Source organism: Chelonia mydas, chromosome 2 (genome assembly GCF_015237465.2).
Source record: "Chelonia mydas isolate rCheMyd1 chromosome 2, rCheMyd1.pri.v2, whole genome shotgun sequence".
Taxonomy (NCBI): Eukaryota; Metazoa; Chordata; order Testudines; family Cheloniidae; genus Chelonia; species Chelonia mydas.
The window spans coordinates 107,634,632-107,658,557 of NC_057850.1; the positions used below are offsets into that span (position 1 = coordinate 107,634,632).

General features: G+C 41.2%; 1 protein-coding gene across 1 annotated transcript; it reads left to right on the forward strand.

Moving 5' to 3' along the window:
* The first annotated feature begins 1,315 nt into the window (after positions 1-1,315).
* Positions 1,316-15,706, forward strand: CD83 (CD83 molecule). Its single transcript, XM_007054881.4, has 5 exons — positions 1,316-1,589; positions 1,726-1,856; positions 11,165-11,396; positions 11,535-11,638; positions 13,850-15,706. Exons 1-5 carry the CDS (start codon positions 1,547-1,549, stop codon positions 14,021-14,023), a joined length of 684 nt encoding a protein of 227 aa, XP_007054943.1. The 5' UTR covers positions 1,316-1,546; the 3' UTR covers positions 14,024-15,706.
* Positions 15,707-23,926: the final 8,220 nt, after the last annotated feature.

Genomic DNA, 23,926 nt, shown 5'->3' on the forward strand with positions numbered 1-23,926 from the left:
GTCACTTTAGTTAAAATGTGTTAATTAAAACGTTTTAAAACTGAATGCTTTTTCCTCACGTAGACTTGAGCTAAGTGGAGAAATGTTTTTTCCAGCAGTAGCAACAAGGATACCTCTCATACCTGATTCCATCTTTTCTCCCTTTAGCAAGGATGTTATGATTGTTTACAGAAAAGGGTATAAATAAATTCCCAGATGAAAATTGACTCTGTTAAGAAAAAGGATTGGAACATATTCCCCTGTCAAACACTGTTAATAGAAATTATAATTTAAATTAAACACCACCTATTGCTTTTCATCCATGTATCTCCCAGTACAATACAAATGTGGTTAGGCATCATATCCCCATTACTCATTTAAAAATAAAAGCTCAGGTTAGGTAGAGTAAAGCTTGTAATATTTACCAGACGTCACACAGAAGCGATAACGCACAGAGATGAAAATATATGTATCATATTCAACTAAGTAAAAACATGGTAAAATAGCACTAGCAGGGCTAGCTTCCACAGGGGAAGTGGGTCTGGATTTCTAGAGGTGCTAAACATATAAAATTAGCTGCTTTTGAAAATCAGCGCATAAAACAATTGTGAAGGTTTTACGGTAAATCCCTTGAGTTCTGAGTGGACAAAAAGAACCTGAACCATTTTCAAAAATGTCAGCATCTTTTAAAGCATTATGATTCATAAATGCTTTCTGATGAATCTCAAACTTCCCCAAAAAGTCTGCCCTGAGAATGGGTTATACAATTTGTAAGGAAATAACTTGGTCAGAAAGTTAGAGGGGAGTGTCCGAATTGGGCTTCTGACAGAAACCATCTAAGCTTGTCTGTGGGGAAATTTACAGGGAAAAATTTACTGGTATAATTATCTTGCTGTAGTTGTACTGGTGTAACTCCCCATGTGAATACCCATTTTCTGGAATAGGAGTGCCATATTCTGGCTTATGTTGCTTTCAGCACAAGATAAACTAAACCAGAAAAAATGGAATATGAGTGTCCACATGGAGAATTTTAACAATACAACTACAGCTACATAATTATACCAGTCTCATTATGCCCGTAAATTTCCCCACGTAGACATGTCCTTAAAGCCTGGGCTATGGAGTCACCCTGGTGTTGTAATCTGAGGGTTTAACTATGGTTTCTGAAAAGGCAGTGAACACGCCTTGTCCTTGGCTGCACTTGCAGTTATACCATATTCAGCACTCACTGCTGACACCTATTGTCATCAGTGAGTAATTTTACTTTTCTGTTCAGACCTGTTAAGGAGAGGGGCAGGAAAGGAGACGTCATCAGCAAAAACAGAAGGGGGAAGTGGGGGAGCCCTAGCAGGGTTAAGGGGAGGAGCCTTCACACTCCCACTCAGGGATTTTCCCTGCGTCTAGGGGACTTCAGACTCAAACTGTTTGGCTGGGACATACCCCTGCTGACGTTCTCTAGAGCTGTTTGCCTAGGGCTGGAAACAGCAGCTGCTTCACCTCTGTTCACACAGCTCCTCCTGCAAAGAACAAATCACAACTCCTCTGCAATCCAAGACAGCAGCAAGCCATGCTTTCGGCATACTACACCCAGCTTGTTATCCTGAGCAATGGTAAACATGATGCTTTCATTTTTAATTTTACTTCTCATTGATTTCTGCAGGGTGTATTTTGGCAGTAATTCTTCTGAAGACTGGAATGCTTAGGCCTCTCTTTTTAAAGATGATTTGTGTGTACCTGTGCTTGCAGTATGGTGTTTCGTTCGTGGGACTTCTGTGGCCATTCCAGAGGTTGCAGTGATGTGTACAGAAGAAACCCTGCTGCCCTGTGAAGCTCCTCGGGACCCACACGTCACCTATGAGGCAGTGTCCTGGCATAAAGTAAGGAAATGTTACTGTGATTTATGAAGATTGTGCATTTTGTTTTGCTTTCCCACCTGCTTCTAACTTTCCTCATAGAAAATGCTTGGTTGTTTTATGGAGAAGCATCTTTCTGTCAGAGCAGTGGAGGCATGAAGGTAGCATAGGCATTGCCTGCCGTGACTTGAGTTACATGCCATAGGATATTTACACACTGCTGTATGCAGATGATTGAGCATGACTCTTTAGGCATCCCTTGCCGGCTCACCAGCCCGCACTGTGTCAGAGTTCTGAGGATGCCCACACTGCTATTCTAGATATTCTGCTCTTCACAAGGCTGCATCTGTAATGTTGCTCCAGCCCTGGGCTAACCAATGTGCATTTGGTGCAGTTGCACAGACACCCCCATTTCAGGCCCCTCCCCCCCAACCACTAGAAAAAAACAACCCCCCAAACTGAGTGGTGCTGCAGCCCCCAGCACCTGCTCCAGTTTGCAACACCACTCGTTCACATTTGACCCAGTTGCTTCTTCCATGATGGAGGAGCGGCTGGGCCAAACCTGAGTGGTGCGGGGCCATGTGAGTGCGGAGTGGAGGATGGGAGTGAGCAGAGTTGGGTGGCCAGCACCTGGAGGAGCCACCCTAGCTTGGGATGGGAGCAGAACAGTGGGTGGGTGTCACTGGTGAATGGCCAGGAAGAGGTCCCTACGTACATAACAAAGATATATCTAAGTTAGTCAGAATTGTTCAGAATTTCTCTACTTGTCCATCAATAAATCTAAAGTCTTTCTACCTTCAGGTTTTTTCCTGAGGGGTTGGGCTGAGTGGAAGTGAGTGCTTAGAAGGGAGGGCCTTCAACTTGATGGGTTTGGAGAGTTTCAGTGATCCTTTTTTCCCCATCTGCTTTTAAAGACTGAATAAGCAAATATTTTACTTATAAATATTTACTAATCAATTAATACCCCATGTTTCCATCTCTTTGCACTGGGAGCCTGTAAAATGGGGGAATTCCAACTGTGTGGGATGTTTCCCTTGATTCCCACCCTGGGGAAACATCTCTACAGGGCTTGGTCTGGTTTAGGTCTGTGGACCTGAAGAAAATGGGCAGAGGCAGGCTAAGGGTGGAAGAAAACAGGGGGACAAACTGGCTCCCAAATGTGCAAGTTAAAACAGCCTGAGGCTCTATTAACTTGTGCTGCTTCCCATACTGCGGGCAGAAACCCTCCTACATAGGGGTGAGGATCAGTTCTGATCAGTGGAGCACCAGGAAGCACAGCTCTTGCAGGAACTGTGCTTTCCAGAGCAGGAGCTGGTGGGGCCAGACAGCAGAACAGAACTGAGAACCATCATTGTGAGAGAAGAATTCTGAGGAAACACTGCAGGACTGATTCGCTGTACCTCTCTGGTGGCACAAAGAAAGAGGATCTGGCCCTTGATGAAGACCACTGCATGCTCTCTCCTTTGGTCAACTGAGTGTTGCTCTCACCATCCACACCACTTTAAGGAGAACAAACAAATGACAGAGTGCAGCTAGGCAACCACATGTAGAATTAATCAGTTATTTAAAAAACAGCTACCGAAGGATTAATCAATGAACAACACATACGGCCCCCAAAGGGCTAATTAAAAAGTAATTCCAACAAACGGTATGAAATTTCAGACTGTAGAGTTCAAACAGCTGTTAGCTAAATCTTTTGTACGAGGTCACTTTGAACTGTGCCGTAAATGCGAGCAATTAATCTTTGGCTTCTGCTGCTTTTTAAAAATGATGGATGATGATGTGCCTCTGCAGTTTGTGTGGAATTAATGCTTAGATAACACACCTCGCAGGACATCATTGCCTTTTCTTAACAATTATTGGAGCACTTTTAGATATTTTTTTTAAGATCTGCTTTAAAGAAGATATTTTAGAATACCAGGGTTTTCAAGTTTTATCTTAAAAAACCCTTAATAATAATATTCTAGTGCAAAAACCAAATAAATATAATACGGGAGTACTAAGTACTACAGCTATGTCCAATGTGCTAAAGTCTCAATCGTGCACGTGAGTACACATACGCTTAACGTGGCATGCATGAATAGGCCGTTGAAGCCAATCAAGCTACTTGTGTGTAAAGTTAGACGTGTGTAAGGGTTCATAGGCTCAGGGCCTAAGTCAGTTAGCTCAAGTGCAAGGGTTTTTATTCAAAAATACTTACAGTAGTGGGGCCTAGTGGATCAGGCACTAGGCAGAGTGCCACAAGCTCCTTGATGTTATTCCTGGCTTTGTCACAGATTTGCTGGGTAAGTTACTGAAACTACACTTTTCATAACTGGGACCTGCATAAGGGTGATCTGATCTTCCTGGGATGCTGAGCACCCACAAGTACAGACAAGTCCTCTGGAGGGGTGGGTGCTCAGCATCCGTACAATCAGGATACTTCTATTTAAGCGGCTATAACTTTAGGGAGCGAACTAGTGAAATAGTGGCTTTGATCTCTCCATGTCTCATCTATAAAATAGAAGTGTGGATAATAAAACTTTATTCACCTACCTCTTAGGGCTCTTGCTTGTATAGAAATTTGAACATGTGAAGCATTTTGTAAGGGCTAAGAGCCATTCTTTTACTTTCAATTAATTTTAAACAGGACAAGAAGATATACACATTAAATTCTAGTTGATATGTGGCTGTTTTATTTGTGCTTTAGCTAGGAAAAACCTGATCTAAAAGTAAGTTTTGTTAAAAGGGGAAAAGCTTTTATTTAGCTGGGGGAAAAACTCTTAACGCTCTAGCTCTTTCTTGTATAATGTAAAAATGAGGCAAAATGCTTTGGATAAGTATCCAAAATACAAATCTGATAACATATTTAAGTTAGTTTTTGTCTGATGCCTTTACATAAAGCACAGAGGGTCAGTTTCTATCCCCATTTATACCCAATTAGAGCTGAGCAAAAAATTTCCATCAAAATCTTGGAAAAATGCCTTTTTGACTACAAGAAATTTTGGGGTTTTTTTGCTTGAAAAACATTTTTTTCCCCTGAAAAGTTCTAAATGAAAAATTTCAATTTTTTTCTTAAGAATTTAATTGCAGTAGGAAAAAAAAAAACCACACTTTCACTTTATTTTTAAAAATATTTTACACTGGATAAAGGAGGAAAAAAAAAAAGAAAATGGATTTTTTCCTCCCGATAAAAGAAAATCTTTCAAAACGTCAAATTTTTAAAAAAGGAATTTAGTGGCAAATTTCAAATTAAATACAATTTTTTAATTTTGAGGGGGGTTAAGTTTCACAAAATATACTTAACTTTTCTAGATGAGTTCATGACTCAGTTTTGCCATCTGGGCACAACACTGGGTTGTTGTTGGGGCTGAGGAGAAGGGTACACTCTAGGGTGAGCAGTGGAGCATGTGTGCAAAGAGAACCTTACCTTCTCCAAATCTGGGCAATGTGTGATGGGTGGGGCAGAACAACGGCTCCTCCTCATCCCAGCAGCCTTTGTGTGCTGCATGTCCTCAGGACACAGGGATGGAGAAGTCCCTGTGTTTCAGAAGGGTGTGAGGATGAATCCGCTCCTTTCATCTTTCCTCCCCATATACACTGTGCACCATTGTAAGGCCCAGAGCACACTGAGTTTGCCTGGGTGTAACTGAGAGCAGAATGCACCGTCACATGGAACTCTGCTCTTGAAGTGAATTTACTGCCATGCTAGGGAAGGGTAATAAATTCAGAGCGCTAAATAATAGTTCTCTTCATTAAGAGCTAGATTCTGCCAGGGGCAGAGTTCTCCAGTGGGTTTTTAAGAACTTTGCTGGATTGGGACCAGACTACACATGGGCCAGAATCTGTGACCAATACTCACACTGGGTAATACTTTGAAATCAGTGGGACTACTCACTATCAATAAGCTTGGGGGGGGGGGCAGGGGAGGGGGAGAAGGGGCAGACTCTGGCTCAAATTAGGTAAAGCATAATAGCAGTAGAACAATCTTATTTTATATGCTGCCCCTCCACTAATAAGCCTAAGCACTGAATGGGAAAAAACATTTCTTCCTCATTCTGTCCTTGATCTTTGATCTTTGCGGCAAAAGTTCATAGGAAACCCATTAGTGCCAAGTGACCACGAAGGTGTTTTCGTGACACCAACATTTATCCACTAGGTAGTCTCAGTTCAGTTCCAGCTCATTCTGTATTAGCCGCTGGACACTACACACTTGACATTTAAAAAAAATTACAAGAAGGAATTTATTTTCATATTAAGATCAACAATTTATTTAACAGCGAAAAAATTCAAGTTTGTTTATTATTCATAGTGAATTTTTAAATGAAACCATTTCCCCAAATGATCCTACACTCAGAAAAACAATATGTTAATAGTAACACACCTATAGTAACCCACCTTGATTATGACATCAGCCTTGGAGCAATACCATTTTGCATGTAATAAAAAGCTGTTTTTATGGTGAAGGGAAATGATATTGTCAATTTAATGTAGCCAGGAGCCAAGGTACCATTTTGCTTAAGGAGAGTACTATGAAAGAAAGCCATTTGATGAGACTGGAGGGGGTATGTTAACTGAATAGCCATTTTCTTTCAAACATATCTAATAAAATTAAGTTTAGTTGATTATTTTCCCCCAAAACGCAGGGAGTTGTGTGTAGGACCTCTGCACTGGGTGAATTTCACTCTTGGTTAATGTCAGCTAAGTTAGATGACGTTATAGTTTGTTTTCTAAAGAACAGCTAAAAAACCCATTTTCTATCTGTGATCTAGAGAACAATTCTTGTCTCATACTGCACCTTGTTTGGTTTCCTGAAAGAAAGTCTATTACAGAATATTTGCTGAAAGTGAATTTAAAATTTAGAATCACAATTATTCTCCCCTGATTCTAAGAATTACATTCATCCAGTCAGAGAACAGAAGCACATTATGTAACCTACATGTTCAATCAATTTTTGGATATCAAATATTCACAAACACCACCTTGTAAACAAGCTACAGATCAAGAGCTATTTGTACAAATTATTCATCAAATTTAAATAGTGAATACATTTGAGAATATGGCAATCTGTATGGATAATTCAGAGACAGAAAAAACACAACATTTATTTGGTAAATTATTCATTACAAATTACTTACCCAGCTCTAGTAACTACAAATTACTGTAAGGAACTAATTTTTTGGAGCAAAGTACTCTTTACATTGTGGTTTCTCGCCATTTTTCTCGCCTATCTCTAGAGAAGACAAAAGGCCTCAGATTTTGCTGTCAGTTAAACTGGTGTAACTCCTGAATAATTCCATCAAAATAATGGAATTAGTAAGGATTTACACCAACGTAAGAGTAAAAATTTGCCCTAGAGAATTATTTTAAAGAGGTAAGAAGTCTTGCAGCTCTTAAGCCCTGTCTACATTGGCTCCCCAGTCATGTTTATGAACAGTGTTTAAGTACAGTTCTAACTGAACAGTGCTTAAGCATGGTATGAATGGTGCCAAGCTACATGAAAAACCATTAAAAAAAACGGATCTAGTCTAGAACATCTAAAGATGGGTTTAAGAGAGTTCAAACATAGCAGTAGGGAGAGCCTAAGAAACCCAGTACAGAAAGGGGCCCAAATCCAATGTTTCGGAGAACCAAAGATTTAAAATGATTTGCAGAAACAAAACTATAGTCAATCAAGTTTGATATATGCCCTGGAGAAAAGACAACCTTTCCTTTTCGTGAGCCATTGATTTGTATTCATGTGCTGATTCAAGTTGTAGTTGGGTTGACTCAGCAGTTTTTGTCTTCCATCCTATTTCCCCGCTTGTAAAAAAGGCACTAAATTATATTTTGTTAGGACTAGAATTTGGAAAAAATGCATACAGCTTCATGGGTGAATCCCCATGTGTTGATTGCCTCTTACCCCAGCATTTAAAGTAGCGTGCTTTTCCTCATTGCCATGAAGGTGATGAACAACAACAAAGAGCAAGCTGTCTGGGTGGTTCTGAAAAGTTGGAAGCCTATCAGAAATGTTGTCCCCAGGCCAAAGTAAATAGGACAATAAAAATAAACTCAAAATTCTTTCGTTGTTTAATTTATTTCAAGCAGAGAGGCAGAAGAACACTGCCTGCAGGTCCCTGTTTCCCAGCAAAATTCTTGCTTCAGTAATTCTCAGCAGCCAGCATGCTAATGAATCAATTTTTATGTAAATAAGTTCAACATTATATATTTCTATGGGTTCCAGAATGATTCATAATCTGCCTTTTGGTTTTGAAACCTTGTAAAGGAATTACAAGAAACAGGGGTATAGGTAAAGCCCAACTCTCTTTCATGATCCTAAGTGCTTATCAAGAACATTCAACGCTATGTAGCTCTATCATCAGTGGTAGCTCTACAACATGGGGTTGAACTGAAACACAAATCTAGGCAAAAAACATTTTGAGGCTGATTAAAGAAGAAAGAACAGGATGGTTTGTACGTGTGTGGATTGCAGCCACTTACAGTGTCCTGAATCAACATCCGCTGACTGTGTGTAGAATTAATTAGACATACCCCATGTCATCCACCTTATGCTGTGCAGTTGTGGCATCACCTGGAGAAAATTTGGCATGGATTAGTATTGGATTATCATGGGAACCTGATGTGTTAAATGTTCTGTCTAGCAAAAGTTTGCTAAGTATCATGGGAGGAGGCCAAATGATGAAGTAGCATTTTGGTGACTTTAATTAGGTTTGGGAAAAATAAGTTAGTAGTAACGTAGACATGTATTTAAGAGACAACATGACTGCTGCCTTGCCTCTGAATATTTTGTTGATTTTATTTTTAATGACTGTGGGCTATGCAGAGAGACTATTCAAATCCTTAAATTCCTTCAGATCTTTTTCTGCTAATTTTACAATTAAAGAGGATTTATATATATATATATATATATATATATATATATATACACATACACACACACACAGATATATAAAATATTATATATTATATATAAAATAAAGACTGCAAAGAGAAATTATTTAGTTAAAGCATCTGAGGAAAAAGAGAATCACTAATGAATGTGATGTCTTTTTATGCAAAGGCTCTAAAACTACCACCAGATGTCCCTGTAGCCTAAAACATGTAGCAGGGCTGGTATGCTGTACCCTCAAGTGTGAGTGACACTGAGAACTGTATTTTCCTGTGTTGAAAAGGAGACCGCATGGAAATAAAGGAAGAACAAAAATAATAATTGTAAAGTAGAGATGGGCCAAGACCGGAACCATTTATGTGAATATTCCTTTCTCCCAACATTTAGAGGTTTGGATAAAACAGGATCTGGATCCAAATCATGATCAGAGTTTCCATAAATGAGGGAGGAACTGTAGGTGGTGAAGCTACCTGTTTTTTAAAAAAAGTATATTATGTATGTACAGACCATACAGAGAGTATATTTACACTTCACACTAAACCTGGGTCTGTGAGACCAGGTTTGTAGACTCAGTGTTTCCAAACCTGCGCTTGACCATCCACATGGCATTATAAATCTGAGCTTACAGTTGCTGGACCAGGTTTCACAGCTGTGCTAATGCAACCATACGGCATTATGCAGACCTTCTGACATGGGTTTGCGGCTTGACCTGCATCCACACTGCAAAACAGCAAGGCTTGGATGCAAGTCTCAGCAGGACATAAGCACTGACCCACCCCCCTAGGACATGCCTCCTAGAACTCTGCTGAATGTTTGCTGACCCAAGTCAGACTGATTTGTGTGTAGACGGAAGGGAGGTTTGGGCTCAAATCTAAGTCAGGGCCTGGGTTTAGTGTGTGCAGTGTAGACATACTCAGGGTGCTTTGGTGAATGTAAACTGAAATCATCTTACTCGTCTGTCTCTCTCTAGTGATAATTCTACTATTTTGGAGTTCTATAGTCATGCCTTACACCAGACCATCTCAAAAGAACTTTAGAGCTAAAAGTGAATCCTACCTCACAACACCCCTGTGAAGTAGGGAAACATGATTATCTCCATTTTACAGATGGAAGAAATGAGACATCAAATGGCAAAGTCATTTGCCTAAGATCATACAGGAAGTTAGTGTCAGGCCAAGACTAGAACTCATGGACCTTGTTTAGTTCTCATTTGCACCAGCTTTTGGTTAGCATAATTCCATTGACTTCAGTGGCGGTTCTCCTAATTTACAACAGCATAAGAAAAGAATAAAGCATCCTATCTCCTGATTCCCAGTCCTCTGCCTTAACAACAAGACTATCCAACCTTTCCACTCACTATTTGCTGTCAGGGAAATCAGAAATTGTACAAGATGACGTACAAGAATCTACATAATTATCTGAAACTTATATGTAAAATTTTAAAAGGAGTGTTCTAATTGGGTAGCCGAGATACTATGAGAGCAGGACCTGTATTTTAGGGCAAAGGGATCGACAGCCAGAGTGGCTTTCTGTATTGCATTATAGGCAATTTTGCATTTCATTAGAGAGCTAGGACCAAATGCACACTTGATGGAAGCATGTCAATTCCATTCATTTCACTGAAGTTGATCCAGTCCCACCAGATCTGTATCTATTCCTGTACTAGAAGTATAGATCCCGATTTCCATATACACCACTCTGGCAGTAATAAAAGGTCTTAAAATGCTTAAGTCCATGTGACAAGGTCAAGGCGCTGCAACCTGTAAAAGGTTAACAGACCCTCCTTGCTTGGGTGAAGTGTAACAGGAAGGGGAAGTTGAGTCAAAGGTGAATTAAGGGAAGGGAGTGCCTTCCTCCCTTCTGCTGGTTCGAATGGGGAAGGCCCCTGGGAATTATTGCATGTGCTCTTCCTTTTGTGGATAATAAGCCCTGAAGAAGGGAACTTAAAAGGACAGATTTGGAGCTTTAATCACTGGCCATGCCTCCTTCCTGATCAGCACCATGCCCCTATTAGGGAGCTCTTACAACTCCCTAGCACAAGGAAGGCTGGCTGCAACAGCCCTCTCCCTCCTCCTCTACGGACCTCTACTAGGGTCTCTGTTAGCTTCCTAGGGGGTGAATTTATCCCACAGCCTTCTATTGTATTGTAGTTCCACTGGATATATATCCAGATTAGACAGATTAAGAAACCATGTTGAATAGTTGCATGTTTGTGTGTATGCACGCACACACATTCTTAACCACTGGAAATGTAGATAAAACTCATGATGGGCAGGATCACTTCATTTGCAGGCAGAAAATATTACACCATCATCCTGGAATTTTTCCCCTTCAAATATATTGTGCATTTTCTTTTTTAATGAAAGCTTGTGTTTGTATAAAATATCATTCCCCTAAAATTGAGGAAAGCCAGCAGATTATGCTCACTGTAGCTTTATCAATAAAATATGTTGGTGTTTTCCAGGTCGTTGGAAATGGTGAAGAACTGGAAGAGATGGTACGGAAGACCCTTGAGAATGGTGTGGAATATTACTATCCAAAAGAACTTAATGGATCCTTGCAGCTCTCCAGTGACACCTCATATTCCTTGAGAATCACAAACACTACTAGCCACAACAGTGGGACATACGGGTGCAACTTGTGGGCACCAGCTGGAAAACACAACCAAAGTGGCACCATCATATTAAAAGTAACAGGTATAGTAGGGTATTTGACTGCTTCATGCTTGATATGGCAATTTAGTGATTAAAGACCATTTCAAGATATGTTTTACTTCAAAGGTGAACAGAGGTACCAATACATCTTTAAAACATCTCATTTATTTTATATTTCAGGTTGTACTGAACGATTAGATGAAAAATTTAAAAAATACAGAGCGGAACTTTTATTGCTGTCCTGCCTTGGGATTTTTTACTTGCTGCTCATCTTTTTTACCTGTGTAAGTAAAGTTTTCTACATGTTTGCTTTTGCCTTCTCAAAATATTTCATTTACCAATAGAAGCTGGTTTCCATATCTAGTTTTTGGCCAAATTCTGAATTCCTTGTATGCCCAAAACTTCTGTCAAAGTCACTGAGAGATTTGGGTGCACAAAGAATGCAGGATTGAGTCCTCAATAGATAAAGTATTTATTCACTCCATACACCAGTTTGACTCACTACATACTGTCCTTCCGGAGCACCAATGTGCTCATTTCTGCTCTCAGTTACGCCAAGTATAGATTCAGAGTAAGGCCATTAACTTCAGTGGATGCTCTCAGCAAACACAATGTGGCAACTGGAAATACAATTTGTCCAAGAATGAGGTACAGACCTACAGGATATCTGCTCCATTTATTATGTTCCCCAGTGTGATGGACTGCATATTGTCCAACCTGCACACTGAGATCCTGATACTTCCCTCACTGAAATCCTTGAGATTTTTGCCTCAGTTTCCTTATCTGTAAAATAGGGATGATTACTTCAGAGGGATGCTGTGAATCTTAGTATTTGCCATTATATGTCTGTAAAGCATTTTGAGATCGCTGGATGTGGAGCAGTATCGAAGTAGAAAGTTATATTATACACCAAAGGTAATGAAATCAGTAGTTTGCAATTGACCATGAATTACAGCTCATTGAAAGCAAAATACAAAAGCCACTTCTTTGACCTGGCTGCACACAGCACCACCACTTGTAATACCACCCCAGACAAAAACAAAAACAAACAAACAAACCCCAAACCAAAAAAAAAATAAACCAACCTGAAAAAACAAGAATACCATGCAATGTAAACTTTGGTCCTTACTGTCAGGAGGGAAGAGTGAGAGTGAAATATATTTTTCTCCGCACACTTTACTTTGAGATGGTTATGGGGATCTGGAGAGAGTAGACATGTTAGGAGCTAGCTAGACAGGAATGGGATGAAACATTTATGATACTAGTGAAACCATTCCCTATGGCAGAAAAACCAGGAAGTCTATAGTTCATCACCTTGAGGAGGCAAGTCCCTCAAGTTTTAAGTGCTAATTAGATTTTTCAGTAATGGTTCTATTCTCCCCCACCCCTTTGGGAATCTTACATGAGAGTTTTGGTGCGTTTTACTAAAAACCCCAAACCCTCCACCATGCACTTTTAAAGTTTTCTTGGCTAAATTTTATTGGTATTATTGTCATGTTCAGTGACACAAATCATAAATGCTGTCTGATTGGAGAATTAGCTGCAGCTAAAAGTAGCTTTTCATATATCGTCAGGGAGCAATTAAACTCATGTCTGCCTGTTTTTTAGATTGATAATTTCTGCCAGTAATTTGTGCCATTCAGAATAAAGTTTGACAAGCTAAATCTTGTAGAAATTTGCTAAGATGAAAGTATGAAAGCAAGTATATCACTCATTAAAAAAAGATGCCCCCATTTTGTTCAATGTCTCTAATGTGGCTCATGCTGGTTGTACATATTACAACTGTAAATTTTATTTGCAGTTGAAGTTTTGTGATTTAAAAAAAATGAACCTTATGCTGGAGGTGACCATCCTGATGAAAAATTACATGCGACACTCTACTAGCATGGGAGCCCAATCTCAGGGAGACTAAATCAGCTTTCATCAATGTTTAATATTGCCTTAATCTTAGCAAAGAACTTTTCTATTTAATATGTCTGTTAAATTCTTATAAGCCTCATTATTCCAGAGCGTTTAACAGCCATTGAACTCAATGGCAATTTTGAGTGTGGATCGATGGGAGGATTGGGACTTTAATAAGATTTATACTTCACAATTTGATGAAGATATTTCAGACTTTAACTGGCATACAAGTCAGGTGAAAACAGGTTTGTGATCCAACACTAGATTGTCACTTTTCAAAAAGATTACCAAACGGAGGCCCATTTTCACCAAAGCCTGTAAATTTAAAATAAGGTTCTCGGTTTCCCTGTGGTATCTAGGTCTTCTTATTATGTGATACTTCAGATAAATGGGTAAGCAAGACAGTTGAAAATTTTCCTTTTATTGGTGAGCCACAGTTTGGTGAGAAATGAATAGAGAAGGTGTTCCAATTAATTGTGGTTAGCACTGAGCAAACTCTTAACAGTAATTTTAATGTATAATCCTTACTTTAAAAATGTATTTAAAAAAAGAACAAATTAACATCAAGTGATCCTTTTCTTTGCTTTTTTTAGACATGCCTAAAAAAAGAGAACATGCTTCCAGGTTACCATAAACACAGAAGAGAACAGAAACACACACTTATCCTTGTCAGTGCACAAGAAAAGAAGATTATCCAGTGTTTAGGAAGCAACAGCACTTGCAAAAATGGACCTAATTTGAGTTCTGGCCAAGTTGATGTAGTTTAAGAAACCATGGGCTCATTAATAAACACGTCATGAAGATGGATGGTTGGGCAGCATAGAGAGGAAATAAAAGCTAACATACTGCCTCTTCAGGGTAGCCTGATAGCTTGGGTAATCTGTCAAATACCTGCTTGTGCTGGACAAGTCTTCAAAGAGCATCTTCATATGGTACCCTAGCTGGTGAATTTAAGGTGACTAACAAATACTCAGTGCCGCCCTACAGCTTTGTTACAAGGCTACTATAATGTTAGCGTGTGCTCCATTTCAATTCATTATAGCCTCTCTCAGAACAAGATGGGTATTTCTACCATCTGAAAACTACGTTACAGAGAGGATTGGACAGTGTTAATTTAGGGGATTAAGTTATCGACTGAACTAATATCTCGGCTCTTTTAACAGTCACGCACTACTGCTGCTGCAGTACAATTTTTCAGAAAGCTAAGCATATAGGCCTCACTCTCCTCTGGACGGTGAGCTCTTGTTTTTGACGGCATTCGCTACCATGACTGTGAAGTATGGCTACATAAGCATCCTGGAGTTTCACCAAAATCGAGCAGATTTTTATTTTTTGGGGGGTTAATCTCAGAGTGATTGATGGACAGAGATGTAAGAGAAATAGACAACATCCTGGAAATCTTTCCCTAGTATGCAGACCCTTCCATTAGTGCAAGGAGTGCAGATAAATAAGAGGCCCGTCAGTAATTTCCCAAGAGCACCTTTACTTGAGAGAACATTTATATGTATTACCCATACATACACACACATACACACTGCTACAAATTTATTATGCTTTTTAAACACACCACATCAGTGAAGAAGCACATGCTGTTCAGAAGACTTATAAACAGATGGATTTTTCTATGGTTTTATAAAAAAACATGAGACTGAATTTATCTCTGGTTTAAATCGGTGGAATTACACTAGGGCAAATAGGGCCTGTGGCTTGTAAAATCAGTCATCTGTGGGGGGTTTTAACCTGCCCTTGGAATATACTGAGAAAGCCAAGGGATATGAGAGGAGAGCACCTACTTTTGGCTGCTCATGGTGTATATGGAATATATAAAATGAGGATGTGAGGAAAGCTAAGTTCAGGTATCTCTAGGGAAAGGAGACCCGTCACCTTGAACCAAAGAGAGCAAGGGAGGTTCCAGACCTCAGATGATGGAATCTGAGAGAACAGAACTTCCCTCACTAGCTTGCCTGCATGCAAGTTCAAGTAAGAATACAATTTAGAAGAATTCTAGAAGTTTGTGCTTGAGGTTTGAATCTGTTAAATGAGGAGCATAACAGGATAGATTCACAATCACTTAACAATACCATTAAAATAATTGTATAAAAATTGGATTCAATAATTATAAAAGCTAATTGATGTAGTATAATTTTTAAAAGGGATTGTAATTCTAAATTGTGTAAAGAAGACTATCCTTTGACTGTATTGAAGGTTTAATGGGAGGAAAGCACAACTGCGTCACTCAACAACGCCCCTTTTGCCAATTGAAGTTCTGCACCAATTGAGTTTCAAGGGAATTCTGTTCAGTTGTTGGCCGGAAGGACGGTGGGGGTGCAGGACTGAATGTGTTATTTATTTGGTACATGCTAGATTACCACCACACATTTGATTTTATGTAATTAATTTTACATATAAATTCATGTACTGTAAGTGAAATTAAATTCAGAGGTAACCTACCTACCTGTATTCCTGTGTGCCATGTATTGTAAATAAATTGCTCCATAGCAACTGTGGTTTATTTTACATCTGATACATTTAACAGATTAAGATGCCTGACTCTGTGTGTGTGTGTAAAAAACTGATTATTTCATGTATTTCCAAGTGGTTAAAATTATTTATTTACTCCTCAAAGTTCAATTTTAGGTAAATTAAACCTGTTCCGTCGCTAATAGAGAAATGTATCCCCCCTAATTTTACTCCATCAATGCCCACTTTTAAACGCAGGGCGCCAGTAAAAGTGATATGAACGTTTAGTAGGTGATAGAGTGGATTGGACATGAATACATACAGATAAAAGAAACTATTTAAAATTTCATTCTTTTGCCATTCTAATTAGGTTTAGTTGCATGCAAACCATGATATTGAATAACACAAGCCTCTTTACTGACCCTCCTAATGGCCCCAGGTTCCATACATGTTGAACAAGAAAGGTGACAAGAAGAGACCCAATGAGATAGACTTTGGGGTGGACCAGCAATTGCCCCGCTGGACCTCTGAGAAAGAAAGGAAGAGCTATTCCATCTCTCCCTGAGATGTCAACAAAACTCCACATATCAAAGGCACATGGTAGATCTAAAAGAATCAGTATGGACAACTGATCATCATCCCTCCTCAAGAATCAATAATAAACCAACCTAGTAGATCATGCTCTTCTTCTTGAAATCTTGTCCACCTTTGGCTTCTGTGACACTGTCCCCTCTTGGTTCTCCTCCTACCTCTCTAATTGTTCCTTCAGCATGTCTTTTGGAGGATCCTCCTCATTCACCCTCCAACGATCTGTAGGAGTTCAACAAGGCTCTATATGCTTGGTCTCCTTTTTTCCCCCCTCTACACTTTATTTCTGGGTAATCTCATCCACAAACACAAGTTCAGCAGTAATTTAAACACCAATAATACCATCATCTCAATGCTGATGGCTCACAGATTTACCTCTCTGCCTCTAAAATCTCAGCTTGTCTCTCTGACATCTCCTCATGGATGTCTAGCCATCAGCTCAAGCTAAACATGGCTAAAACAGAGCTCCTAATCTTTCCCCCACCAAATCCTCTCCGCTACTTCCTTTCTTGAGCACTGTCAACAACACTGCCATCCTGCCTCCCACTCAGCTTGTAACCTGGACATCATCTTCCACTCAGACCTCTCTCTAGATCCTCACATCCAGGCTATATCTAATCATGCTGCTTCTTTGTACATATGACCATTAAGAAACAACCATTCCTATCTATCCACAGGGCTAAAATTCTCAGGCTTTCAATATCTCTTGATACTGCCACACCCTTCTTTCTGGCTTTGACAAATGCTATCTTGCCCTGCTCGTATCCATTCAGAATGCTGCTGCAAAGCTCGTTTTCTGAGTCTGTTCCTTTGGCCATGTCACCTGTCTCTTTGCATCTCTCCACTAGTTGTGAATCCCTCCACTGTAACAAAATAAGCCGCTTGTGTTCACTTCAAAGGTCCTTCACAGTCAGTCCCCACCTGACCTTCATCTCTCCTTCACTATCAACTCCTGCCATCAATCAGCCCATGATGCCAATACAACAATAATAAAACAGAAGATCAGTCTAGGAGCCTAAAGTTTGCTAAGCTATTAAGACTTGAGGGCCGGGCAGAATCACAACCAAAATGTATGACCAAAGATGGTAATAAGACTCAGAAACGAAAGATATTTTAAGATCCGATTCGAAAGTCCCTCTCATGGTAATCTAAATAGTGTATGAATTTCAGAAGGTTAAAGGACAGATCCTGAAAAGATAGGAGTTGCCTTATTCTACTGTTAATTGAATTGTCTCGTTAGACTGAAACCCCCCCGCCGGTAAGGCAACTCCCATCTTTTCGTGTATATAAACACACACATACACGTCTGGCTATATGTATATAGCCAGACGTAAGTATGTACACACACACACACACACACACACACACCCACACCCACCTGCTACTGTATTTTCTACTCCATGCATCTGATGAAGTGGGTTCTAGCCCACGAAAGCTTAAATTTGTCAGTCTCTAAGGTGCCACAAAGACTCCTTGTTGTTTTTGCTGATACAGACTAACAACTCTGAAAACCTGAGGTATAGTACTGTATGCATATAGCTACACTGCACTTATTGTGCCTTCCACCAGAAGATCTCAAAGTGTTTTACAAACATTAATGCATTTAATCTCAACACCCATGTGAAGTAGGGAAATTATATAATCCCCACTCTACAGATAGGAAACTGAAGCACATGGAGATTAAGTAACTTGCCCATGGTTACTTAAAGAATCTGTGTCAGAACCAGGACGAGAACCCATATTTCCTGACTCTCCAATGTCTGCCTTAACCATAAGCACATCCTTGTTAATATTTTTTCTGTAAACGGTGGTCTGTATTTTTCCATTGGGTTATCTGAGGGTGAATGGAATGCATCCATAGATGGCAGTTTTAATTTTTTTTCTCCATTTCACATACAAAGTGTATACATAAGTGGACCTTGTTCAGCTTTGATCAAAACTGATGTATAGGGAAACACTGTACCAGACAAAGAAATGGCTCCAGCAAGAGATTACAATAGTTATACACTCACTGAAACTAAATGAATATGCAAAATGGCAAGTAGAGGAAGATATAAGAAATAATTTCTGAAATGCTGAGTGCATGAATTATAGCCCTTAGCTAAGCCTGATTTGTGTGACCAGCACTTATGCAGCAGATAACCCAGGCTGACAATGACCCTTGGCAGTATTGCAACATTAATATTTTCAGTAAAGGCTGAACTATTCTTGACCAATTTCTCCTGAGTAATAGCCAAAAGCATGTTTGTATTCAACATCATGAACCAAATTCAGACCTGGTGTAACTCCGGATGATACTGGGGAAGAATTTGGCTTGCTATACATACATGGGCTGTTTTCCTTTCTTCTTTCCCCTATCTTTCACAATATATGAGCACTATGGATAGTGTGAGAAATGTAATTCTTTCACTTGTGTACGAGTTCTCTTACATTCCCTCATACAGAAGAGCAGTGGTGCAGTAGAGACAGGATCTTGTTCCAAGCCCATGGCACAATTGCCAGTATTTAGTGACCTTCTGCACCAATAAGTCTGTCCTTTGGGGGTTGAAATAGATTTTCCTCACCTCTGTAAGTGAGGACTACACTGTTACACTATGTTATAGATGCTGTGAGCTGCTACGTATTTCAATATATATTGACATGTAAAAGTAAATACAAAAAGCTGTGCAAAATCCCTAGTTATTAACAGAGTATATGTGCAGGTTTAAAGACTGACAAACAAATACATCGTAAAACAAAATATTTGACAATCAGTTCCTCCGTTACTTAGCTGCCAAGTGGTGTTCATGATTCTCCTTTCGTGCTGACTACAGTTGGTATTACTTGCATGTAAAGCAGCGTGTAGAGTGCAGCTGATTCTCTAGGGTTATTACGGAAATCCTGAAAGAATCATCAAGAGAACGAGTGTGGTGGGGTTCGCGTGGATCCATGCAAGTAGTGGCACTTTTAGTGGTATTTAAGATCTAGGCATTAGTAGTAGTAGTATGTCTACACCTCATCTGAGTGGACATGAAGTCTTTCCACCCTTTACTAGAAAATATTAATATTTTGCAATGGATGAATTATCCATGCATTTATTATATTGCAAATCTTGACTAATCAGTAATGGTTATAGTTAATTATGATTATTTCAAATTGTCTGGCTTCTATCCACAGCTCAAGCCAACTCCAAAAAATGAAGATGCCGGGGGGGGGGGGGGGGGGGGGGGGGGGGGGAATCTAGAATTTACCAACACAAAGTTTTCATTCAGATTTCCAATTACACAAATTTCAAGACTATCTACCCAGCCAGATCCCACCTGATCTGTCAGCATCAAACTTTCCAATTATGAGCCCCCAACTTCCTTACAGGTTTTCAAGGAAAGATGCGCTATACAGAATGACTGGAAGGTTAAGAAATCAAGATTTTTGGAAGCACTGTCATTGTAGCAAGGGAGCTCCAGCTCAAGTGCCTCTGCTGATTGTAATAGTGGCATTACAGCATGGGCAGGGCCGTCCTTCGGGAGACGCAGTACACAGTGCAGTAGGGCACCCAAAAATTTTGGGCACCATTCCCCTCGCTGGCCATGGCTGGAATCCTCTCTTCTCCAGCCCCTCCCCTGTGCGGGGCCTGCGAGCTTCTCCCCGCCCCCTCGCTCGCTCCTCAGCCAGCCGGCCGAGGGTCTCATAGAATCATAGAATATCAGGGTTGGAAGGGACCTCAGGAGGTCATCTAGTCCAACCCCCTGCTCAAAGCAGGGCCAATCCCCAGTTTTTGCCCCATATCCCTAAATGGCCCCTTCAAGGATTGAACTCACAACCCTCGGTTTAGCAGGCCAAAGCTCAAACCACTGAGCTATCCCTCCCAGCCTCCGACTCTGCTGCCCCAGCCCCGGGGAGCCCAGAGCGGCGCAGCTGGTCACTGGCGGTGCAGCGGTCCAGCCCACCACTGCCTGGAGCGGAGTCCCTCCCTGGACCCTGCCTGCCTGCGCCACTCAGTCTCTGGCGGGGGCTGGGCTGCAGCCAGGACAGGAGGAGCAAAACTTCCACATGAGTCAGGGAAAGGCGGGGGTGGAGCCGAGCCCAGCGTGGGGGGAGGAAGAGACCAGCCGATGCAGTGAACTGTAGCCCACGAAAGCTTATGCTCAAATAAATTGGTTAGTCTCTAAGGTGCCACAAGTCCTCCTGTTCTTTTTGCGGATACAGACTAACATGGCTGCTACTCTGAAACCAGTACACTCACTGTCTCTCACATTTCTCTAACACATGCTCATACACCCACATACACTCTGCCTCTCATGAGTCACATTCCCCCAGTACCGGTTGTCTCACACACACACAGTCTCACACTCCGCCACACATACTCTGTCACATAGTCCCCCAACACATAGTCACACACAGTCTCTCTCTTTGTCTCTCTCACACACAAACACTTGTATTATTGTTGTTATTACTGCTTGGTACTTCCGGTCAAAATGCTCGTGGTGAGCTAGGGGCTGCAGGAGGGCCATGGGCTTTGGCAAGATGCAGCCCCCATGTGACAGGGCGAAGCCTGCCTTGAGCCACTGCCGCGGTGTCTGCTGAGTATAGGGTGACCAGACAGCAAATGTGAAAAATAAGGTCAGGGGGTAATAGGAGCCTATATAAGAAAACAACCCAAAAATCAGGACTGTCCCTATAAAATTGGGACATCTGGTCACCCTAGCTGCATACGAAGCTTGGTGTGTGTGTCAGCAATGGGGGTGGGTTCTGGGGGTCCCCGAGCTGGGGTGGTGCCAGTGCCCCCTCGACACATTGGGGTCAGCAGCGCCGGCTGGGGACTGCCTTCAGTGGAGCCTGGGGCACCAGTTTAATAATACTGTGTAGGGCCCCATAAATCCTAAGGGTGACCCTAAGCATGGGGAGACAGACAGTCTTTCAGGTAAGCCCCATTTAGGACTTCAAAGGTTCAGACCAGCACCTTGGACTCAGTCAGGAAACTTGCTGGAAGCCAGCATCTGCCTGAGCAGTAGTGTTAGTTACTTTCTGCAGGACACACCACTCAGCAAGTAGGGAGCTGCATTAGTTTCGGTTTCCCAAGCCGTCAGGGCAGTGTCCCTGCCCAGTCTGATTTAGAGCTCATGACATTAGCCTAGTTTGTACTGACAAATGTATGGATGACAGTCACAGGGTCCACATAGAAGAGAAAAGGTGACACCCTTCTAGCCAGAAATAAATGCAGAAATTTCCCCCACTTCTGTCCACTCCCCTTCACTACTTTGATCTTCTCTGATTATGACTCAGCCAGTTCACACTCATTCATTCTCCATAATGTCTTCATGACACCGCGTTACTCATATTTATTCTACTGCACCACATGAATCTGTATGTCATCAGCCTGCTGAATATGCTGCCGCTCACTAACTCTCCTGGTGTCTTTAGATATATACTGAACATAGGAGTGGCATAACTGACTTCATGGTGGAAGAACAATTGCTCAAAAGCACCCTTTGAGACTTCCCACCCAAGAATGAATAGAACCACCCAAGAATCATCCACCCCCAGCCAGTAATGAACAAATGTGTCTCGACAAAATCTTGTGGTCATTGGCATCAAAGACAGATGACAGATCTAATGAAATCAACCTGGACACTTAATCCTTGTCCATTGCTAAGAAAAGATCATTAACCAGCTCAATAAATACAGTCTAGTTTAGAGCAAACCTGACTATTCCCTGGCTATTGGACTGACCTCTTAGCCAGATGATTCATACAGCAGTGACAAGATCACAGCTACCTCTCCTAGCTTTTCCTGATCTATAGCATTTCTGTTAGTTGCCATATATGTCTTTGAAGTAGGAGTCCATAGATTGAAACACTCATTTTCCTGTTTCTGAAATACTTTTATCATGATGTTTAATAAAGGTAATGTTTTGCATGTATGTAGCTCCTTCCATCTATAGATCTAAAAGCACTTTATACTGAAGTGCTTGGGGACAAAGGTCCAGATCCTCAAAAGCATGTAGGCCATTGATTTCAGTGGAAGTTAGGCACCTAACCCCCTTTGAGGATCTGCCCCAAAGTGACTTGCCCAAGGTCACACAGGATAAGCCCATTGAGCCAGTACACTCTTGTTTTGTACTGCCATCTTGCACTCAGAGAGAGAAACTTGTCTTTAAGTGGATATTTTTAAAATACTTGAAGTGCAACAATGCAAAAAGAACCATCACACTGTATAAAAGTCAATGATTGTTGTCCCACACTGAGAGAAACTACTTGGCCTTATAGCTCCTATGCTCGGGAACTGGATTGTTGCCTTACAAAACATTTCAATGGCAGTGTTATTGTTTATCTACTTTTCTAGGCTTCCACATAGCAGAGGTGTCTGTATGTGTCAATAGGTATCACTTGCCTCTGGAGTAGAAAGTAATGGGCTTAACTTCCAGGGACTGAGCATGTACACATTGCTGATACTGTAACCTAAGGCACCACTGTGCCTAAGGAAGCATTGCTCTGATACAAGGGCTGTCTCTTTGATATAAAACTAATGTCCTTTTTGTCCTATTGGTGGTCCAGGTAGAAGGTAAACATCCAATGGCATCTTTAAAGGAGTTGGGGCACAATGCTAGTATCCTGGCCAAAGGATTAGAGTTGCACAGATATCTAAGGTGGTATGAGCAATTTCAGAATACAAAAATGTCTGTCCCCTTTGTCTGCAACAATCCTTTGGCCTGTTAATGCAACATCGCCATCAACATTACTCTGGTTTGGCACACCTTTGAGTGTTTCCCTGGAACACACAGCTCTATGGGCTACATTCACAAAAGAATGTAGGCGTGACAATACTGAGCATCACCATGTCTAACTTTTAGGCACCTAGAAAATCACTGATTCACAAAGCCTGCATTAGGCACCTAAGCTCCCTATACAATGACTGGGGAGAGATAGGAAGCTGAGAATGGGATTCACAAAAGACAGCATGCTAGGCAGTTCCCCATCTAAACTAGCTAATGGAAGATGCCAAGGCAAAGGGAATGTCCTAAGCCCCACACCAGTCAGGGAGTTCAGCAGCGAGATGTGGGCTGCAGGGAGGTGCCTTCCTCTGTTTGGGATTCTCAGCTGCAAACCCTCTCTTGATGTGAGGCTCCCGTTGTAGCAAGGTGGTGTACGGAGAGAAGGAGCGGGCGCTCCCTTGTAACTGTTAGCCCAGAGGCTAGAGTACTCACCTGGGATGTGGGTGAACTCTGGACCAAGTACCCCCACTGCCCAGGGGGAAGGGATTTGAAGAGTGATCTGACTACTGAGCTATAGTATATTCGGATATGGGGCTTCCACCGTCTCTTCTATTGAAGCTGTTCCATTGTGTCTAAATAATGAAAGACTCACTGGGCCAGAGAGAGGGAGTGGAAGCCTAAGAATGAATCTGTAGCCTGGTGGTTAGAGCACTCAGGTGGGAGACCCAGGATCCAGCCTCCCAGCTACAATGAATTTTTAAATTATTTTCCACAGTGGAACTGCTTCAACAGAAAAGACTGAGGGAGCCCCACTGCAGAATATCCCATAGCACAGTGGTTATATTCCCCACCCCCAGGCTGGTTAGTGTGGGTTTGCAGACAGGGCCTGATCTGGTAAGCAAGCTCTGAGTCCACTTACTGGACTGGCCCC